Source organism: Labrus mixtus, chromosome 3 (assembly GCF_963584025.1).
Source record: "Labrus mixtus chromosome 3, fLabMix1.1, whole genome shotgun sequence".
NCBI classification, from domain to species: Eukaryota; Metazoa; Chordata; class Actinopteri; order Labriformes; family Labridae; genus Labrus; species Labrus mixtus.
The window spans coordinates 33,920,035-33,942,452 of NC_083614.1; the positions used below are offsets into that span (position 1 = coordinate 33,920,035).

The 22,418-nt window shown below is 41.2% G+C and overlaps 2 protein-coding genes and 1 long non-coding RNA gene across 3 annotated transcripts; 2 read left to right on the forward strand and 1 right to left on the reverse strand.

Annotated features, from left to right (window-relative positions):
* The first annotated feature begins 414 nt into the window (after nt 1-414).
* On the forward strand, nt 415-2,665 carry LOC132972133 (uncharacterized). Its single transcript, XR_009672878.1, has 3 exons — nt 415-567; nt 665-867; nt 2,509-2,665. It is a non-coding gene; the product is annotated as an uncharacterized LOC132972133 (long non-coding RNA).
* Nucleotides 2,666-3,498: 833 nt separating this feature from the next.
* LOC132972132 (pancreatic secretory granule membrane major glycoprotein GP2-like) lies at nt 3,499-6,495 on the forward strand. The gene is made up of 4 exons (XM_061035014.1): nt 3,499-3,701; nt 3,793-3,955; nt 5,264-5,350; nt 5,597-6,495. Exons 1-3 carry the CDS (start codon nt 3,514-3,516, stop codon nt 5,348-5,350), a joined length of 438 nt encoding a protein of 145 aa, XP_060890997.1. The 5' UTR covers nt 3,499-3,513; the 3' UTR covers nt 5,597-6,495.
* A 9,724-nt stretch (nt 6,496-16,219) lies between these two features.
* On the reverse strand, nt 16,220-21,965 carry LOC132971889 (interferon-induced protein with tetratricopeptide repeats 1B-like). The gene is made up of 2 exons (XM_061034658.1): nt 21,817-21,965; nt 16,220-18,389 (listed from the first exon to the last, which is right to left on the reverse strand). The coding sequence occupies exons 1-2, from the start codon at nt 21,819-21,821 to the stop codon at nt 17,099-17,101; spliced, it is 1,296 nt and encodes a 431-aa protein (XP_060890641.1). The 5' UTR covers nt 21,822-21,965; the 3' UTR covers nt 16,220-17,098.
* Nucleotides 21,966-22,418: the final 453 nt, after the last annotated feature.

Genomic DNA, 22,418 nt, shown 5'->3' on the forward strand with positions numbered 1-22,418 from the left:
CTGATCTGTCTGTCCTCTACCTGTCCAGGACCTGACCAGGATAATTTTACGATTTATAAACTCTGTAATAAACCCGATTATCCTTCGATGATCGCATCAGACGGCAGGTAAGGACTCTTCCATGATCTCCAAATCCCACAATCCTGACACTCTCCTGATTAAGGTTGTAAAAATTAGCATTACTTTGATACATTTATTGGCACATGTTACAAGCAGTACAGTGTTCTTTAATTTTTTGATCAATAGAATCAGAAAGAAAAAGCTTTAAAAACGACATCTGTTTCATCAGACGGGTGCGTAGGAGAGGAAGAGACTCTCATTATATGCAAGCAGACTCGTGGACATTGTCTAAACTGAACACATTTTGAATAGTATTACTCGTATTGTATTGAAGTCTAAAATTCTGATATAGTGACAACCTTAATCCTGATGAGTCTGTGTGTTGATATGAACATGTGAGAGCAGCACAGCAGCCCTGAGTTCACTTTGTTTCTCGACCTCTAGCTGTGAGAATGTGCAAACAGACAAAGCAGACCCTTCGATCGACTGCCCTAAGGCAAAGGAAAGGTGAGCAGAGATTTCAGATTGTCACATTTATCCTGCAGCTGTCCTTTGTTTAGGTTTAACACACCACTGATTCTGCCTCTTTACCTCTCTGGAACAGATGTGGTGTCCTGAGAAAAGACCCTTTCACCAGCTGCCACGCGATCATAGCGCCAGACAGTTACATAAAAGTCTGTGAAGAAACTTTGTGTTCATATCCTTCGGTTGACAATCTGCCCTGTCATTACCTAGAGGCCTATGCCAGAGCTTGCAGCCTGAGGGGCGGCCCTGAACTGAGTGGCTGGAGGCAAAAGTCCAACTGCCGTAAGACCAAACCTATTTACCCGTTACTTGTTTACAAAAGATGCTACTCTATCGGGTGTCTGGCGTCTCCCTTTAACTCTTCCTTGGAAGCTTCCCTAGTGTGGGGCCTTTGAGATTTACAGTCTCAGAGGCCCCATGACAGGTGGAGGTCTGTGTGGCCGGTCTATGAGGCATAGCAGATGATATGTATTTAATTAATGATGGTTGCTTTTAATGCTCAACTTAACCAAAAAGTCCTCAGACTTCCAACAGTAGTGAAAATAAATTTGATACGAATTAACGTTTTAAAAGGCAGAACTTGGACGTTACTTTGCGTGTTTTGATGCACTGGGAATGATTTAAACATGACAGGCCCTCACCAAAGCTGCACTGAGAGAAAAGATTTCATGAGAATGGATGATGACGCACTACAACAAGAGCCTACCGGAACACAAAAAACTAAACTCCTCAAAAAACGCTTGGACACGTTATTTCGGTCACTTATTTCGCCCCTTTAATAATACTAATTGGTGTTGTATTTTATATCGTTGGAAAGCCTGATTAGTCACCGTTACAACAAGGTATAACTTGTAAGGATTGTGCATTCTTGGAATGAGCCACACAGCTAAACGTGTGGGTAGCGCCGCAAAAAAAATGTGCCAAAAATCCCCTGCAATATTCTCCTGTTGGTGTTCACTCCTGTTTTGAGTTGCTTGATGGATTGGATGATTGCACTCTCCCACAGTAATAAGGAAAAAACTACACATATTGGCCATTTTGACACTTTATTCATTTGACACTGTCAGGGACCTCAGTAGTGTGTGGAAGATCCATACGAGGCCACAACAGCTTGGCCCCTCCTCCTCATGCTGGTCACCAGCCTGGTCACATTCTGCTGTCAGATAGCATCCCACTCCTCAACCAGGAGTTGTTGAAGGTCAACCACCATTGCTGTGTTGGTAACTCTGGCATGAACAGCATGCCCAAGATGATCCCACAAGTGCTGTCAATAAGGTGCCAATCAGGTGTCAGTCATACACCTGTAACTGGCACACACCTGGCAGCACTTGAAGCTCAAAACAGGAGTGAATACCACAGAAGAAGAAGAACATTGCAGGGGATTTTGGCACATTTATTTAGAGCGCTACTCACACGTTTAGCTGTGTGGCTCATTCCATGAATGCACGATCCTTACAAGTTATACATCGTTGTAAAGGTGGCTAATCAGGCCTTCCAACGATATAAAATACAACACCAATTAGTTTTATTAAAGGGGTGAAATAAGTGACTGAAATAACGTTTCCAAACTTTTTTTGGTGGGGTTTATTTTAAGTTTAGAGAAAGACAAACAGGCAAAATGCTGTGGTCTCTTGTATTTGTGAGTTAAACAAATAGTGCACAGTTTTCACTATGATGGAAGAGAATTTAAACTATTCGTTGCTTCAAAGCGGTTTAATTTGCACCATTTGCCTCACGTCCAGTAGCTCTCTCAAAACCTCTTCCTCCAAATGACTGCACACGATAGGTGCTGGGCAGTATTCCCACCAACGATGGAGTCCACCTGATGAACAGTTTTCAAGAAGCTCTCCAATTTTGTATTTCATTTAATCACAAAAGTCTGTAGTTATCCCTTATATCTCTTTTGTTCTGTTTCTCTCTCAGCCACCACCCATGAGGCCTTCTGTCAGGACAAGTTCTGTGCTTCTCATGAGTTCTGTGGTGAGACGGTGGCTAGTGATGGCTTGGGTTGCTTATGTCAGCCTGGTTTCGCAGCCTTGTTTAGACAAAGAAAATCTTTAGGTAAGACAGCAGTGAAGGTTTGACTTGTGCAGGGTATTGATCCTCAGAGGCTGAAGGAAAGTCCTTTCACACACTGGCACTCAGATGATTTGACCATTGTGTCGTCTGCTGCTTATCATCTGGTATTTGGTCTCAACCTGTATGTCTATTGCAGCAGTAGCTCTGATTTGAAGAAAGACAGGAAATGTGGACTTGTTGTGTTTCAAATGTATTTGGAGTTTCTCCTGTGTAACTTGATCAGTGTAACATGTTTGTGCTGCTGAATTCACAGGGGATGCCACCACCTGCTATAGGAACTCTGTTTCAGTTTCTGTAATAAACTGTCTCCTGATGGAAAAAGGCTTCGACTACACAACCTTACACCTCAATGATGCAAAATGCAAGGGTGAATTGCAAGACGGCATGGCGACCTTCACTTTCAACGACACTGAAATGTGCAAGGCAGAGGTCATGGTGGGTTCACTTCAGCAGACGTTCTCTCTCTAGTTTGGGGTCTTCCTGTGGGGTTTAGTTTGGTTAAGTGATCTTTTGAGCTTTTTCTAGTCAGCCACTATCAACCTAACATCTAATTCCCTGTGACCCTGCAGGATAGCGATACACAGGTTATCTACATGAACACCATTAGGACGTCAGAAAGCAACGAATCGATTATCCATCATGACGAAGTGGCAGTTAACTTTTTTTGCAGATATGCTCAGCCAAAGACTATGTCTTTCAACGTCCAGAGCAGTGGGTGAGGGGTGGCTGATACTGTTGGATTAGAATACTTGATTGGATGTTTCTGAGTATAAACAGTTGTGTGTGTTTGTGCTTTGCAGCTATGGGGTATCAGAGATTAAATCTGGAATTTGGCAGTACAATCTGACCATGAAGGCCTACAGTGATGCTGGCCTCAAACAAACTGCAACGTCGGTTACATTGAACCAGAAGATTTGGGTGGAGTTGAAGACTACAGGACTGGATAGTAATTTTGTTGCCGTGGTGATTGACTCCTGCTGGGCAAACAAAAACAAAGAATCTGATAAGTTACCGAAATACGACCTGATCAAAACAGGGTGAGTCACATGCGGAAGTGGAGGTTGTCTGCTGCGTTTCAAAATGAATCAGAACAACATTCTTTTAATAAATGTGTCTGTTTGTGAGCAGCTGTGCAAACCCCAAAGACAAGTCAGTGACAGTAGAGGGAAACGGTGAAGGAACGTCCAGCGTCTTGTCCTTCAGCATGTTGCAGTTCTCCAAGAGCAATGGTGACGTCTTCCTGCATTGCAAAGTCAACCTGTGTGGCAAAAAGGACAAGAGCTGTGCCCCGGTACTAATCTCCTCTACACACATAACACACACATACACACACTCATGAAACCAGCTGATTGTCCCTGGAAAACAGTTAGATAAACTGTACAACCTTTCCTGTCATCACACTGTAACCATGTACAGGGCAGTTCCAGTCTCCCCTTCTTGTTAAGATGAGAAAAGCAGTAAACAGTTATTAGACTGGGGCCGAGCCTCTATCACACCAAAGAGCCCTGTTTGCTGTTCTTGTTGTTAACTGCTTAATGTGTACTGCATCACCATGGAGAACTTTGTGCAGCAGTCACCAAATGTTTTCTTTACCCGGAAGCACTTAATGGCATTTCACTTGTAGGAATGCACATCTATTTCATAAGACAGGTCTTTAGGAAAGCAATGTGTCCATTAACCAGACATCAGGAAGGACTAGATGCAAACTGTCCTGAGAGTACCTCCTGTGAGGTCAAGTTAAAGTTTGTCTTTTATTTTACAGAGCATCTATATATGCTGACTTAAAGGAGCAATATGTAACTCTGACACCTAGTGTTTAAAATGGGTACTGCAGTCTAAACTCTGTCTCCCCCCCCCCCCCCCCCCCCCCCCCCCCCCTCCTCTCTAGAGTCCATGCTCACTCAGGTCACCATGTGGTGGACTCTGAAGCTTCAGTGTTTATCCAGCTCTGCATGGGTCTGTAAACCTTTCTGTGTTCTAACCTCTCTCCATTTTTCAAAAGCATCTCCAATATTGATCCTAGTTTGAGCACGTTTCTGCTCGTGGAGCTTATTAGAAACATGCAGAGGCTTTTTAGGTCGGGTACAATCACTTCTATCTGAACCACTTCTCTTGACCCGCCTCCATCGCTGCAACACCTGTTGACCTGATAACTGCTCTCATATCTGACAAACCGAGGGGCATCCAAAACGGCCGTGTGTGGGGGGGGGAGGTGTCTTAAAACCTCCTACCTTCTCTGGTCCAAACAAATCCAGAGCATTCAGGAGCAGAATCTAAAGTTAGAAGGAGGACATACTGGCTGCTGCATTGTTGTCAGAGAAGCACTTCAACATAGCATGTTTCTTTAATGTCTGATCATATAGTAAGGTCACTTTATTATCTTACAGATTGATCCTTAACTAGTGTTGGTAGGCTTATTCAAGTGGAACATTTCAAAAAGCCTCCTGAGAGAAAAATGAGAATGGTGAACGTGTGGCAGGGGAGTTCTGTCTGCTCACTTTCCCAGTATTGAACATATAGACGGTCTGACAGAACAACCCTGACACAAAAGGTGAAATGAAAGAATCAATGGTTCTAATTCAGTGTCTTAAACTTCCAGGTATGTAACTCAAAACGTCGCAGATCTGCCAGGAATATGTACCTAAAGGGAGCCCCAGCCTTTATCACCATGGCGTGGACCAGTTAGGTAAGACACAACTTTGCTATTTACTGACCCATAACCCTAACCCAAGGGGGTAAGATGAAGAGCCGGATCTGAAATTAATGTTCGAATGATAAAGTCAACTGTTCTGATGAACAACGGTAGAGATTATCTGATCAGGTCTGTGTCTCAAACCAAACAACAGAGTGAAGAGAGTCTACGAGTCAAACATGGTTTCAGTTGGAGGAAAATTGAATCAAACACAGTTTGTCTTCTTCCTTGTCTTCTCAGGTTGTTATCACTGCGACTTGGACAGACTCAAACGCTCATGACTTTCGCACTGAGTCCTGACTGTGATTCGGTCTCCGTCCAGAGTGTGGGTCAAAATCCTACGCTGGGGATCAATGAGCTCAGTTCTCACAAGAATCTTTCTTTTGATTTTACTATATACTGAATTTATCACTGAAAGAAAGAATGTGCAACATTTTACTCATACAGTAAATATAGCAGAACTCAAGTCTCCTGGTTAAATGTGTCTCTGAGTCATGACTGTCTACAATGAGGGAGAAGCTCGAGTCCCGCTGGCTGTGTTGTTGTCAGATCCGTGTTTACGTGGACGGGACGGCCGGCTCCTCCCCTTGTGTATAAAAGCTGTTTTAGTCAAGGACTAGAGTCATTCTGTGTCAATTTACATGTGAAGATAAGAGCTAACTAAAGAGTGCTAATATTAGCATGCTAACACAACAATACAGCTCGAGACAAGGATACTTTTGTTTGCTGCTTGTGCTTAGTGCTTCATCATGGTGCATTCCTATTTTATAACGCCTTCGTGTTAACCTGAATGGAGGGGTGTTGGAGGTGTGTCGCTGTAGGAGAGCAGAGGCTTCAGTATGGAGGAGGCGTGGCCTAACAGAAGTTTGTTTTGGTTTAATGCTAGTGCTCAAGGACGACATCTACTGGATCAAAAGGTCACACATTCTTTCTTAAACATCATGTCTGTTCAGAGGAACATTGTTAATGCAGAGCAAAACCATCTAAAATGGGAAATAATGACCAAATCTGTGCATCATCATAAATCGTTGAATTATATTCCAACTCCGTCGAAACTAATGCCTTATGATACTGACTTAAATTTGTGGTGTTTCTATCTTTCTTGTCTTTCCATTGTAAGCATACAAAAGATTTTTAAATTTTTTTAAAAAAGGGTGTGGGAAAATAAGAGTTGTGTGTATTTCATCATCATTTTTATATTAAGGTGACATCATTACACCTTACAAGAAAACAGCAAAGTCAGCACACGGGAAGCCTTTATCACTGCTCTACCGTTATTATCAAACGTTAAAGGACAATTTGTTGAAACGTGTTGATCTGTACGCTGCTTCTCTATACCCATGCAGATTAGAAAACGTTAAATGACATTGGGCCTCATTCACTAACAGTGCATACGCATAAATCTGTTCTTACACCCTTTGTACAAATGTTTCAGTACAACTCTGAGATTCATAAATATGTTTTTACTTGAATGTATTCTTACTGTGAAGTTAGAACTTCCTCAGCCCATGCGTAGGCACAAATGATGAAGAACATGCTTTTTCAGTAAATGCTAACAAACATTCTTTTAACTAAATGCACGACAGATTAATACTCCATTCAGTATAAAAAGAAAACTCATCGGTCACTTTATTAGGTACACCTTGCTAGTACCGGGTTGGACCCCCTTTTGCCTTCAGAACTTAATTCTTTGTGGCATAGGTTCAACAAGGTGCTGGAAACATTCCTTTAGAGATTTTAGTCCATATTAACATGATAGCATCACACCACATCCCAAAGGTGTCTGGTGACTGTGGAGCCATTTGAGTACAGTGAAGTCATTGTCATGTTCAAGAAACCAGTTTGATATGATATGAGATTTGTGACATGGCGTGTTATCGAGCTGGAAGTATCCATCAGAAGAGGGGTACACTGTGGTCATAAAGGGCTGGACATTGTCAGCAACAATGCTCAGGTAGGCTGTGGCGTTTAAATGATGCTACATTAGTAGAGTTACTGTTGCCTTTCTATCAGCTCCAACCAGTCTGGCCTTCTCCTCTGACCTCTGACCTCGGACTATTCTCTGTAAAACCTTGAGATGTTTGTGCGTGAAAATCCGAGTAGAATAGTAGTTGCTGAAATACTCAGACCAGCCTGTCTGGCACCAAAAACCATGTCACGTTCAAAGTCACTTAAATCACCTTTCTTCCCCATTCTGATGCTCGGTTTGAACTTCAGCAGATCGCCTTGACCTGACTGAATGCATTGAGATGCTAACGTGATTGGCTGAAGAGATATTTGCAATAACAAACAGCTGAACCTGATAAAGTGGCCGGTGAATGTATATATACAGTATATATCCAGTTTAATATACATCAATCAAAAACTTGAATTTACTATTGCTAAATGTTTTAATTAACCATAAAATGCCTTTTCATCTTTATTATTCTTCTTTAATCTAAAATTAAATTTCACAATCAAGAAAATGACTATGAGGGGCGCTGGTGGCGCAGTGGTTAGTGCGCGCGCCCCATGTATGGAGGCTGTCGTCTCAAGCGGGCGGCCCGGGTTCACCTCCCGCCTGTGGCCTCTTTCCCGCATGTCGTTCCCCACTCTCTCTCCCTGATTTCCGACTCTATCCACTGTCCTATCTCTCCATTAAAGGCATAAAAAGCCCCCCCCCCCCCCCAAAAAAAAGAAAATGACTATGTACATATTGAAATGAAACGGTTTTGACTTTCATTTGATCATCGACCACTCCCACTAATATTGCCGTGAAATATCGCAGCTGTTACTAAAACCAGCTGATTAATTAGAGTATATGCACGGAACATACATGACTGTGATTTACGTCCAAGAAAGTGTTAAGATCCAGCCTTGCTGAAAGATATTGCAGCACAACAACACAACTAAAACACAACTTGATGGCTGCTTTGCTTGAAATGAGAAGTCAGTGTTCAAATACCTTTCTTTTGAAGAATTTCTTCAGGATAAAACTCTGGATTAAAGCAACAAAGTTCATTAAGAAAGTCACCCTGGCTGCATCATTATCTTCAACAACATATGACACAAACTAAGCCACAGCTTGCTGTCTGCTTTCAATAAACAACAAGCAAGAAAAGTAAATCTTCAAAAGAAAAGATAATTTTTCCTTCAGAAAAATCTCTTTTAGGATTACAAATTTGAAAATAAAAAAAATATTTTTTTTTGTTATTTGTGCCGGTGTATCGGCGTGTCGGTGTGTGTGTGTGTGTGTGTGTGTGTGTGTGTGTGTGTGTGTGTGTCCCAAAGCTGTAAACCTAGGGGAAACACTGCTGTATACCTCCGAGTCCCCTAACGATGAAAGTCAATGTAATGTAATTTCTTTGATAAATTAATGTTACCGAAAGTTTCGCCTAACGACAGTCAGACACACTTTCTGAAATCAAAGAGGCCATTTGCTCAATGCGCAGTGGCAAATCACCGGGCCCAGACGGGTATCCTGTGGAGTTTTTCAAACGGTTTTCTGACCTGCTTGCTCCACTCCTACTCGAAATGTTTAACCAATCATGCCACTAGGGCACCTTGCCACCCACGCTCATGCAAGCTTCTCTCTCATGAATCTCTCATTCACAAGAAAGACAAGGACCCAGCAAGCTGTGCGTCCTATCGCCCAATTTCACTCCTTTCTGTTGACGTTAATATTCTAGCTAAGGTCCTAGCCCGTCGTCTGGAGGCTATTATGCCTACAGTAATCTCAGAAGATCAGACAGGATTCATAAAGGGGAGGCACTCTTTTTCTAATGTCAGAAGGCTTCTCGGTATCATTCACACCCCGTCCTCTTCTACGGAACCTGAGGCTGTAATGTCTCTCGACGCAGAGAAGGCCTTCGACAGGGTGGAGTGGGCTTATCTCTTTTTCACTTTGCAACGGTTCGGTTTTAGTGCCAGCTTCATCTCCTGGATTAAGCTAATCTACTCCTCCTCCTACGCATCTGTGTGTACAAACACACAGCGTTCAAAACCATTTCCTCTTTTTCGCAGCACTAGGCACGGCTGTCCGCTCTCCCCGCTGTTGTTCGCATTGAGCCGTTATCAGTTTCTTTAAAGTCGGTCGGAGTGTTCAAAGGGATCAAAAGGGGGGGGGGATATATAATTATAAGGAATATATCCTTTTTTAAATCTATTAACAACATTATTTCTTCTTTTATTTGCGAGAACAGGTAAAACTTTACTCCAGAGGAGCAGGTCAGTGGGCGGGCTTGGGCTACCCAATTTTATCAGCTACTATTGGGCAGCCAATGTTCACAAAATTATACTTTGGTTTATCTCACCCCAGTGCAGCTGGTGCCAATTAGAGGCTTACTCCTGCTCTTCTTCTCTCCCATCTCTGGTGTGTGGCACCCTTCCCCTCTCTCCCTCTAGCTTCACGTCTAATACTGTGGTAATAGGCACACTTAAAATATGGTCACAAATTAGACGCCACTTTGGGTGGCTTTCCCTCCCTAAAGCAACGCCCATCTGTAATAATAATAATAATAATAGAATTGACCCACGATTTACATCTTTGGAGAGGAATGGCCTGCGCTGTCTGGGTGACTTGTACATTAATGATGTTTTTGCCAGTTTCAAACAATTACGTTCTGCATTCAATTTAAATAGCTCAGACTTTTTTCAATATTTTCAGCTCCGTGATTTTGCTAGGACCCACTCACCGGCATTCCCTCAAGTTCCAAACCCCAGTGGCATTGATCTGGCACTCAAGGCAAGAGTCTTGCCCAAAGGTCAGGTTTCCTACCTTTATGACCTCCTGTTCACAACTAACGAGTCTGCGGTAAATAAGATCAAGGCTGATTGGGAAATCGAATTACAAACCAACCTTTCTGAGGATTTCTGGAAAAAGGCTCTTGGGGCTGTTAATTCATCTTGTAGCTGCGCTAGGCTGTCTCTCATCCAGTTTAAAGTGCTCCACAGACTTCATTACAGCAAATATAAACTCTCCAGAATATTTCCAGATACAATTGATGAAACTTGTGGTAGATGCTCTCAGGCTCCTTGCAACCCGACTCACATGTTTTGGTCCTGTTCTAAATTAGTTAATTATTGGCAATCCTTCTTTAAGTCCATCTCCGACATTTTAGGTCTAAACATCAATCCATCCCCACATATAACTATTTTCGGTAGGTCTCCTGACGATCTTGTCACCTCGACCACTCAGGACAATGTTATTGCTTTTGCCTCTTTTATTGCCCGCAGGAAGATCCTTCTCTTATGGAAATCTTCACAACCCCCCTCCTTCAAAGCATGGCTGCACGATGTCTTATTTCTCCTTAAGTTGGAGAAAATTAAATTAACTCTTAGAGGGTGCTCTGATAGGTTTTACACTCACTGGAGACCTCTGCTTCAATATTTTGAGAAACTTTCACCTGACGAGGTATTATAGTAGTACACCATCGCCTGCCGATACCGATCCTTCCCTCTCGTGCTTTATCTTTTCATTTTACACAACGTCCCGACTTCTATTGAACCAGTGGGGTTGTTTGTTCTTAACATGTACTTCCTGTGCTGAGGTTTATGCAGAGGCCTCAGAGGGTAAACAGGATATGGGCTTGGTGCAATCTGAACAGCGATATTTCAGCAACTGTCGCAGTTTTATTTTAACACATCAGCTAAATACATTTTCCATTACACATTCCACCTCTTCGCTACCTCACCGACAGACAACAGTTTATCAAAATCCATCTTTAACTTTATTAATATTAGATTAATGTCATACACCTGATACCCTTCTGTTTCTAAAAATGATCATCCAAAGTCTTTAATAAACTCCAATACATCTAGGACTCTGCTTCACCCTTTCTCACCCACACCCGATCCAGTGAACCTCTCACCCCTGTCCTACATATCTCCACTGGGTCCCTGTCCTGTACCGGATCCAATTCATAATCCTGCTCCTTACACATAAAGCCCTAGACCACCAGGCCCCCTCCTACCTCACAGCTCACCCTCACACTCCTGTACGCAGCCTCCATTCTTTAAAAGCCAACCTCCTGTCTCCCCCACTTAGAACCAAGCGACGAACCCGGGGGGACAGAGCCATAGCTGCCCCCCTCCCTCTGGAAACTCACTCCCTACACACATTCAACACTGCACTGACCCTTCTACATTCAAATCACTGATCAAAACTCACCTCTCCAAACAAGCTTTTAATCTATGATTGTGATGTGTGTTGTGTTTATCTGTAGCTGCACCTTTATGTTGTTTTATTTATGATTTGTGTGTAATGTTGTAATGTCTCTTAGTCTGTCCTTACTGTTCTGATCCTTCTGTCTTTTTAACAAATGTACAGTGTCTTTTAGTGTTTGAAATTGAAACTTACAAATAAAATGTATTATTATCATTTTACCCCAGACAAACAAAAAGTCACAAAAACCTCAAAGTGAGAAAAGTAAACATATGAAACACTAAAATAATGAAGCTGAAGGGGAAGAAAAAGACTAAAGGGAAAGGGTTTGGAATTAATAAATTAGAAACATGTAAACATTCGTATGCAAGTCAGATACTCACCTCATTTCCTTTCTTAAAAATTAAAACTCAAAGCCTCAATATGTTGTCAGTTTTGGTTTGCTTTGGCGCCATCTGGAGGTCTCTGAGTGCAACTGCAGTGTCATAAAAACGGTCACGCCTCCCCCTCTGACACCACGTGCATTTGTTGACAAACAAAGGGTGAGGAAGCCGGCAGAGACGCTGTGAGAAGATGAGGAACCACGCAGACTCAAAAGGTACAGTAATATTACCAGATTTTGATGGAGCCTGAGTGTCTGCAGCCCGTTGTCCAGTTTGTTTATTCAACTGTTACCATGACAACTATAGGTCGTGGGTAAATGGCTACATAGATCGGTTTGTAAGGTTACAAACTTTTTGGAGACAAAAGTAAAGCTGCTAAACGTGAGACAATGATGACGTCACCGGTAATGATGCAGCTCAATCTGTAATAAATGATGTCTGCAGGGATGTTCATTCTGCCGTATTACAGACTTGTTAGGCAGTAGTATAACCAGTTTGCAACCCTATGTAGAAAGTTACGTTATATAACGGTCTGTTTGTGCATTGCTGATGTAACCCCGTGTGTTCTGGCTCTGTATTTACAGACAAATTAACAGAAACCGATGAATTGTGTTGTGAGCCGGGATCAAACATCTCCCCTGATAAAAGAAAAAACGTGTGATTTAGGAGAGACTGCGGGGTTTCCTATTGCGCGAGACGCTAGCTTAACATTCAGTACATTAGCCGTTAACATTCACGACTAATGAATAACTTTATGAATATTATTCAAAACTCCGCAGAACTGATACGGGATGAGTCGAATATGATCAGTAACTGAAAACCACAGTTTGATTTCATCTAAACAACTAAAAATATACTTTAAAATGTGTTTATCGACGGAGCGTGAATCATCATTAACCTACCGCCGACCAAGCTGTCAACGGCTCTGACCACATTCCTCCGTCATCACACACACTGTGGCAATTCTAGAGTCTCTCTTCATTTTACTTTGTTGACTTTCAGAAACTCATTTTGGTTTTCAAAGCAATAATGGATGTGACACTTAGCAGGGCAACAACAGTGAGTGCTGTCAGATGGGGCCCCCTTAGGGAGGTTTCCTACTGTCATTTTGGGCCACTGCTTTGGTTTACATTTATGAGCCCTGAGGGGCCCCTACTGGTCTGGGGCCCCAAGCAGCTGGGGTACACACACACACACACACACACACACACACACACACACACACACACACACAGATTCCAGAATAAACAGGCAGGAGAATAATGTAGAACTCAAAACAAGATATACAATGAAAAACAAGTGTTTTGGGGAAATTCATATGCTGTCAATATCAACCTGTTGCACTGACAGAGTATGAGGTTTTTGTTTTTCAACATCGGTTTTCCTTTTATTCCAGGATTCAGCCCAAAACTTCAATTCACCATCAATGATGAGCCGGAGCCCGGAGTGGGGCGGAGTCAGTACAGGAATGCAGCATATAGACAATGTGTGTTATGGAAAATCAACTGGAGAGATACAACAAGTCACAATATACATTATTTACAATAAGGTACACACATTTTGCATTCTTACTGGGAGACGAATGGGAAACTAACCACTACACAGCAATATCAGCGTACTCAAATTAACACTATCAGAGTTAATATTAACACTTTTAAAGTGTCTATATGGGTCCACACCACAAAGTGTTAATTTAACACTAACTAAGTGTTACTATTGACTCTTTTTGGAGTTAAAATTTAACACCAGGTAACACTAACCAGTGTCACTTTTATTCAACACTGCAATGTAGTGTTAGAAATTCACTCTTTCAGAGTATCTTTTTTAACTATTTAAAGTGTTACCCCCATATTAACACTGTGAGGTGTAAACATTGCTTTAATGAATTACTAAATACAAAATACACTCACAAAAAGATCATGTTTGATTAAAAGACATTTATTTTAAAACATGTGCACCACATAATCGTTTAAAACACTTTATAAAACATACAGCAATATGAAACAATGTATGCTCTCTCATTTTCATTACAGTATTACGTCTCAGTCTGGAAATGAGGCCTGGAAGCTCACGTGAGCCGTCATAGGTGTTGAGTTGGACTGTCTTCAGTCTCCATGCAAAACAACCGATCTGTTCCTGCTCATGCACACAGATACACAAAAAGACACACCAAAGACACAGTAAAAAACACACACACCAAAAACATTTAGTTAATAATCTCATAGCACAACTGCATAAAGATAGCGTAGCAACATGCTGTCGGACAAGTGGTGAACGATCCAGGCAGCGTATAAACCGTTCACTGTCTTACATCTTCCTGCTGTTTAACAAAAATAATGCTAGTTTTAGTCTTACTAACAGGAGATATCATACCAACACTCACACAGAAAATTTAGCATACTTAGCTTAATAAATAGTTCATTGGGACACCATCTCTGAAACATTTATCATAGCTATGGTCCTTGCCATCAAATTTAAGATGAAGCAAGATGAAATCATTGAGTAAGTGAGCTACTTAGGAGGAGATTAAGATGGCTAGCTAGATATTGCAGCATAAAATAAGCTAACAGTATTACAGTGGCTAATATTTGAAAAAGACCACACACAAGAAGAGTAGTATCAATATCTATATGAAAACATAACGTTTACTGAAAATACTTTGTTTTCTTACCGGCCAACGTCAGGCTAAATCCACAAGTCAACACAGTCTGCAGTCTTCATGACTTCTGTCGGTGTGTGTTCCATTATGGGGGCGGGGAGGGATAAATAACACTTTAAGAGTCACATCCAGGTTCAGAGTTCAGAGTGAAAAGTAAAAGAGTTAAAGATGTTGCAGTGTAGATATAATCCAGAGTGCATATGTGAAAAGGGCTCTAGGTAACCATTAGTTAACAGGTAGATTTGTGTGGTTTATCCAGCTTTCATTATCCGTTAAATAATCATTAGCTACTCTACAACATGTGATGAAGAAGTAATCCATATCTACCCAGTACTTAGTGGTTTTCTGGTTACTTGAAACTTTAATCACGTTATTTTTGCATTTCAGCATGAGCATACAAAATAAAGTTTGGGTTTGGTGCTACATTACACAAATTTCCTACCAACATAACTTGAACTGCTCTTCTGCTGTTGTTTGTTTGGAGCGAGAAGTGGTTCATCCATGCCATGATTGATGGTTAGCCTTTCACTGTGCCAAGACACACATGATCAGAACATGTGCTGCTGTGAAATGTTCTTATTCTCCCTGACACAATAAGTGTATAAAAGGCTCAGACAGTAGGTATCGTTCCTGTTAATTGCTCACGCTCCTCCTGCGTGTTGATGACGTAAGCATCTCAAGCTTTTTGCTTCTGCCTTTTCCTTTTCAGTCGCTACATAACACATGACTGTTGACTATGTTTGAACTGTCTGTATTGTTTAAAAATGATTGCAGATGTATAATGGCTGAATAAAATACTCATACATACATGATCAGTTTACCAGCGTGCGTGTGTTCGGAGAGGAGAGCGGCAGATTATAAATTCATCGTACTCTGCAACATGATGATGAATCAGTTTATGGACGCCATCTTGTAATACTCTTAGTTCACCAGCAGATGGCGCCTGTGCTACTTGTAAACCCAGACAGTAAAGTGTATGTGAAGTTGTTAATCTGTCTAAAGAGCTAATTTCTTCCAGTTGTGTTTGTTGAACTCGAATGTTTCTGCCAAATAACTTACTCTAATAATTATAAGGAATATATTATGTTAGAAATGACTGTTTGTTTTCTAATTAATCTTTGTGCTGGATGTGAACATTGTTATTCATGTCATGTTTGTGACCCTGTATAAACCAGCTCTCTCAGAACGCTCCGTTTTGGTGTGTGTGTCTCTTTAAATGCAATGACATCACTCCTCTGTAGTGAGAATGAAAATGGCCGACCTGCGCAAAAGTTTTTTTTTAGTCTGGGGGTGGAGTCCATGGGTGGAGATACCAGGGAAGGGGAGGGGATTTTTTTTTTACCAGAATCCCACTGTGACATCACAAGGAGAGCACATTTGAAACAGAGCATTTTTCTCTGTGTTGTAAGACTTATGCAGACCACAAACAAAGGACTGGATGGTTTATTTCACATGTTGTGGGTCAGTAGACTCTCAGGTTACACAGATATATGTTCACAAACACAAAGTGGATTTATCATAATATGTCCCCTTCAGGATTTTAAAAATCGTTTAGTGTGATAGGCTTTAGCAGAATCAGGACACTTATGATCTGACGAGGCTTAACTTTCTAGCTCCGTCCTCTCGATAGTTTAGAACTGAAGAAGGTCAAACCACTGAAACAAACAACTTCAAGACGATTTCTTGGTGTGCACACTGTTCATTTATTGGTATAAAGCTTAAACATAGCTTGAGCAAACAGGAGCATCTTAATATATAATTTTCAGGTCACACAGCAAATACATTTTCACATGAACAATGAGGACATTAAATTTCCAAAGCGAAGCACATTCATATAAAATCCATTAATTCTAAAAACTGAAAATACAGCATTGAAAAAACACAACAGAAGCAAAATACATGATAATCACAATTCACACATTTCTTCATTAAGTATTCACCATGACGACCGTGTTTTACAGAGGACGTCACACCTACCAGGAGCTAGGGTGTAAGATTTAAAGATCACATATCCTCCTCCTCTTCAACCAGTTTAAATAAGTCTCAGAGCTCCTCAAAACATGTGTGTGAAGTTTCTTGTTCTCAATCCACTCTGGATGCAAGGGGCTACTGCCCTTTGTGATGTCATGAAGGGAACTCCGTCCTGAATTAGTAAGTCGTTCTCAACTCTGTCTCTCTCTCTCTGTCTCTCTCTCTCTCGCTCTCTCTCTCTCTCTCTCTCTCTCTCTCTCTCCCCTGTTTCTAACTCTATCCACTGTCCTATCTCTAAATAAACGCATAAAAGCCCAAAAATAAAAATAATTAAGAAAATAATAAAAAATAAAACTTCCTTTAATTTATTTCAAATAGTTTTGAATGACAAGAAATTAGTTTTTAGTTAGTTTTTATCCTTGTTTTTTGGATGCCCTGGCAGAATTGGCCCCCTCCTGTTTTTCATTCTTCTTCAGGATTCTTTTGCTCTTTATTACCACATGAAAGCAAAACGCCTTCGTAGAAATTAGATGTTTTTTTTTTTTTGCTTGGACAAAATTGTTCCCCCTAAATTTGCCTCCCTATCTTTACTGCGTTGGCTCTTGCAGGTTTCTGAGAAACTCCTCAATTTCTCTGCACATTATGCCTCTGTCTTTCTTCTCCTCCAGGATTCTGATGCTGTTCTTACGGAAGTAGGAATTTTCTGGTATTGCTGCTGCCTTCATGTGATACTGTGTCGACCTGTGGGAGTCTTTTCGATTAAAGAATAAGTAATCTGCATATTTGTTGTAAAGCATCTGTTTTTCTCCAGGTTCCAGATCTCTGTCCAGCAGTTCCTGATATATCTTCTCAGCTTTGGCCTTGCTGTCACATGACTTTGCATAGATAGTTGCGAGGTCTGTTTCCTTTTCGAGTGTATCATGAGGGTAAAGAGAGATCAGCTCCTCGTGGAGAGCGATTGCTCTGTCCACCGTGCTTTGTTCTGGATCAGGGTAATTTCTGCTTTTATAAACTATCTTCGATCTGTAGCAGAATGCAACTAATCTCTTCAGAAAACGCACATCTGGATGTTCTTTCAGAACTTTCTCTGCCAAATCAATGGCGTCATCAACAGATATGTATTTTATGTAAAGGTTTAGTAAGGCCCACATGCCTCTGCAGCACAGAGTGCTCACATTTCCAGCCAACTCACGGACTTCATCTTGAATGTTTTCTCCTTCATTAGGACATTGTTGAAGGTAGAGAGCAGCGAGGTGCAAGTTCTCTGGATCCTGTTCCTTGGCTTGTCTCATTTTGTCCAAGAGGTCAGGGTCCAGACTTGTGTTTTTGTTCTTATGAACATTCACTGACTCTATGACATAGCTGGTGTTCCACTCCACCATGTCCGGCTGCATCCTGGCAGCTTTCTCGTAGTTATCAACAACCTTCTCCCTATCCTCTCCTAAGAACATCAGGGTCCAGGCCTTTTCAGCGTAGATCTCTGGATGGAGGTCGTCCTGGGATGGAGATGGGTATTTTTCCATCAGGTCATCAACCTTTGACAGGTAAGCCTGACTCTCCTCTAGATCTCCCATGTGGTGATGCAGCCAGGCCAGGTTCCCGTAGTTCACCACTAACCAAGGACCCTCATCTGCATCTCTCAGCTTGTTGAGGGTCTCTGCAGCCTTCTGGAACAAACTCTTAGCCTCTTCATTTAACCCCAGCTTATACTGAATGAACCCCCACAGGTTGTACTTGTGGCCCAGCTTTCTATTTCCCTCCTCTGTGCTGAAGTCCTCCATCTTGTCTGTGAGACGTAAAAGTTTCGGCCTGCTGCGGTCCAGGTCCCAGGTGAAGTGGCACTGCAGGGACTCCAGTGTGGTTTGACTCTGAGCAGCACTGATGGAGAATAAAAAAACAAACATTTAAACACATCAGCAGCTAGTTTGGATATGCTTTGAAGTGTGCTATGCAAGCAGGTCTATATCTTACAACTTATCAATAACGACACAGACCATCCCAGCCTGTTCATCCTGCTGACATCTAGCAGCGCACATGTATGTTCTGCTGCTTGATGACTGTATTTATGTTTGCAGTTTCTCCTCTACTCTTCAAATCTGATGTACACAGCAACGGAGGAGCCTCGTTTGTCAACCTGAGCTGTCAATCGTGCCTTTATTCCCCTTTTTGTATCGTCAGCTAACTAAGTAAACTTCTCACATAAATGAAAAACAGACTAAATTCTTTGACATCACTGCATGGGCTCAGGAACAGTTTCCAGGAGACGTCACATCTCTGGATTCACAAAGGTTATCTGAAACTTTTGTTTTTGTCTTTTATTACCGCTGTCGCATGGGAAGTGATGGTTCTTTTAACCAATCAGTGGACGGCGGGGTGTCTAGATCTTACCTTATCGGTACGCTTGGCACCCCAACAGAAGGGTACCAAAAAAGTAGGACGGTACAGATCGGTTATTTGGTACCGTCCCCAACTTCTGACAGTGGAAAAGACAACGAATGATGATGGTGGAAACAGAGCAATAAACTCCCTACCTGTAATCGTGACTCGTCACCTTGCAGTGAAAATATTTGGAGCGTAAAATAAGACCAAGGAGAGCCTGGCTACAAGAATTGTCAGTCGTGTGTAATTAGCTGTCAGAACAGAGGGAGGCGTTTCCTTTTCAACAAAGTCTTTCATTGGCTGTTGTGAAGTGTCATCAAAAGGTCAGCGGAGTAGTTTGAACAGTTATGTGGATCGTTATGGATCTAATGTGTTTGAATTTAAACTTTTACTGGATGACAGGTTTCTTTTCTGACTGTCCTACGTTTGTTTATGTTTTTGTGATATATTTGAAAAATAAATAAACTTTTACAATATACAATATAAATTGTTGGGACTCAGTTTGGAGGATTATTATGATCATGAGAGTTCAGTAAATCTTCAAATGTTTAAAAGACAAACAATTTAATTATGCTGCAAAAACAACAACAACAAAACATTTGACGATCAGTCGACGATGTAAATCCTTTGGGGGGACAGGCCTTGTACAAAAGGCAGTCAAACCCGCGATGGATAATTGCTGCACGCACCTGGAAGTCTGAGCGAGCGGGCGTGCGCTGGATATTCAGAGCGGGAACGCACAGCAGAGGAAAGGAGAGTGATGCGAGGATGAAAAGAGAGGAACGGCCGTGTGCACGAAAACACAAGTACCAGTAGAGGTGTGCGTGCGTCCTAGAGACCTGTAAGTTGTGTGTTATAAGTTAGAAGTACAGTTATTCTGTGGTTGTATTAGTTTTAACCTTATTTGTAGATTTGGGTAGTTTGTTTCTCTGATTGCTAGCTCGGATACTCGCTAGCTTAATGCAGGTGACCGAAGTGAATAATTAACCCATTTGTTTATTGAGTGCCTTGAGTGTACATTACATTATAGTCTGTTGGAGATTTATATATTTCAGTTGAAGTAAATGCAGAATAGCTAAGCTTTTGGGATTTACCTTTTCACAGAACCACTCACATTTCTAAGCCTGTATACACTCATGTTTGAACACTGTTGCAAGGAGAATTAAAACCACTTAAAGGAGAGAAGTTGTCTGCATCTGTGTTTTAACAGACACGCCTGGAGCGAAGTGTGAAATACGACTCAGCCAGTTATCCAGTTCATACAGTCCTTTTAAACCTCCACAACAGGCCTACTGCAGAGTGGTATTAATGACCCTGTGCCAACTTTTTTTGAAATGTGTTACTAGCATAAAATATGAAATGGTCATAGTTTTACAAAAAACATTCAAATGTCTCAGCTTCAACAGTTGACATGTTGTCTTTGTGCTATTTTTAATTAATTAGTCTTTATCTGTACATTTTACACAACGTCCCAACTTCTATTGAACGTGTGGACGTCTTTGTTGTTAACATGTACTTCTTCTTCAAATGTATTCTTCCTTTATAAAGTAATTTACGTATATATACTTTATGTTTTTATTGCCTGAAGGACCAGCAATTGAAAAGTGAATGTGCAACCTGATTAAGTGCAATTAAATTATGATCAAATAAATCTTGAACCTTCCTAATGCTGCAGCTGATACCTAACTTCCTTGTACCTTTAGTATGTTTTTATAAAACAGCAGTATTCTGATTCCTGTATAACCAGCCTTACTGGCATTTGTCCGCCGCCCTGGTGGACACTTTGTGTATCGCTTATGTTTTTCTTAATACTTTCACCCTCAGTTTAGTTTAATTTACACAAAGAGCAAACTACAGTGTGCATGCAGCTCAGTTCTCTCTGCTTACGTTTAAACCTTGGAGTTGATATGTCCGTTAGTAACATGTCATATATTGTTTTAATTTATTTTCATGAAGAGATATTTCTGTTTATGAAGATTACATTAAGCCTCCAGTTGTGAGTAAACACGGAGATCTGTTTGCTAACCGCTAAAGAGATAACATTGTGTCATGTATGTGTACTACAGAGTACTAACACTTTCCGGAGTTGTTTAGCTGATGAATAAATGTGTGAATGTTATACAGCAATGTTACATGTGAATTCATGGGGTTACAATTCACAAGGATTTAAAAAGTTGTTTAATTAATATTTTCATCTCAAGCTATTAATGTACTTTATACATTTAACTATTTACAGTTTCATTTCATGTGTGTATGCTTTACATGTGCAGTATATTGACACAATATTTGTACTGTATTTTCAGTTTTACAGAAACGACCATCACTAAAGCCACTTTGTTCAAGAAAACGGTTTTATTGGAGTTTTTGTTCGCTATCTGTCTAGCCTTGCTCAGAAACGCAATCGTGAGGAAAGAATAAGCAGAGTATTTATATTCTGTGGTAATCCTTATTTTACTGAAGGTAAATATACAATTATAATTCCACCTCTTCAAAAATAAACAAAAAAACAATCAGTCATAATTTTGATTCCTCAAACGGAAACACAAATTAAGATCTACATTTTTTTTTTTTAAGATTTATTGTTGGACTTTATGTGCCTTTAATGGAGTGATAGGACAGTGGATAGAATCGGAAATCAGGGAGAGAGAGAGAGAGAGAGGGGAACGACATGCGTGAAAGGAGCCACAGGCGGGATCGAACCTGGGCCGCCTGCTTGGAAGACTACAGCCTCCATACATGGGGCGCGCACACTAACCACTGCTCCACCAACGCCCCCAAAATGTCACAGAAGCCTCAAAGTGAGAAAAGTAAACGTATGAAACACTAAAATAATGAAGCTGAAGGGGAAGAAAAAGACTAAAGGGAAAGGGTTTGGAATTAATAAATTAGAAACATGTAAACATTCGTATGCAAGTCAGATACTCACCTCATCTTTCTGCTGTTTCTTCCTCTCAGTCGTTTTCTGAAGATGACTTAGTCGGGCAGATATTTCCTCTTGATGTTGCTCTCTGGTTACAGTCGCTCCAGCTTCAGCTCTCTGGTGTGGATAACGTGATGATGTGTAGCAGCTTTAAACGTCCGTGACAGAGGCGTGGTACTTGGGAACCCGTAAATCCACATTTCTTTAACAGCAGGCTGTATCTGACTCTCCTTTCTTGGGAATGGAAACTTAAGTCCTCAGTTTCCCTTTATTATTTATTAAAGGAGGAAAAAGTTCCTTCTCTTGATGTATTGCTGTAATCACTTTTTGCTAGATTCCCTAGTAGTGCTGTAATCAAGACCACACAAACCGTGACCAAGACATAACCGAGACCAGAGCGCTGCGAGTTCAAGACAAGACCGAGACAGTTAAGGGTCCAGACCAATGAAGACCTAGACCTAGGCAGGTCAAGACCGAGTCAAGACCTAGACCTAGGCAGGTCAAGACCGAGTCAAGACCTAGACCTAAGCAGGTCAAGACCGGGTCAAGACCAAGACCAAGACCAAGGTGGGGCTAGACCAGGCATGGGCAAACTACGGCCATATACG

Excerpts from the sequence above, each read along its gene's own strand:
- LOC132972132 (XM_061035014.1), top strand. The coding sequence starts at position 3,514 with ATGAAGGCCTACAGTGATGCTGGCCTCAAACAAACTGCAACGTCGGTT. Across the intron at positions 3,702-3,792 it reads TACGACCTGATCAAAACAGG|CTGTGCAAACCCCAAAGACA; the intron begins GTGAGTCACATG and ends GTTTGTGAGCAG. Across the intron at positions 3,956-5,263 it reads AGGACAAGAGCTGTGCCCCG|GTATGTAACTCAAAACGTCG; the intron begins GTACTAATCTCC and ends TTAAACTTCCAG.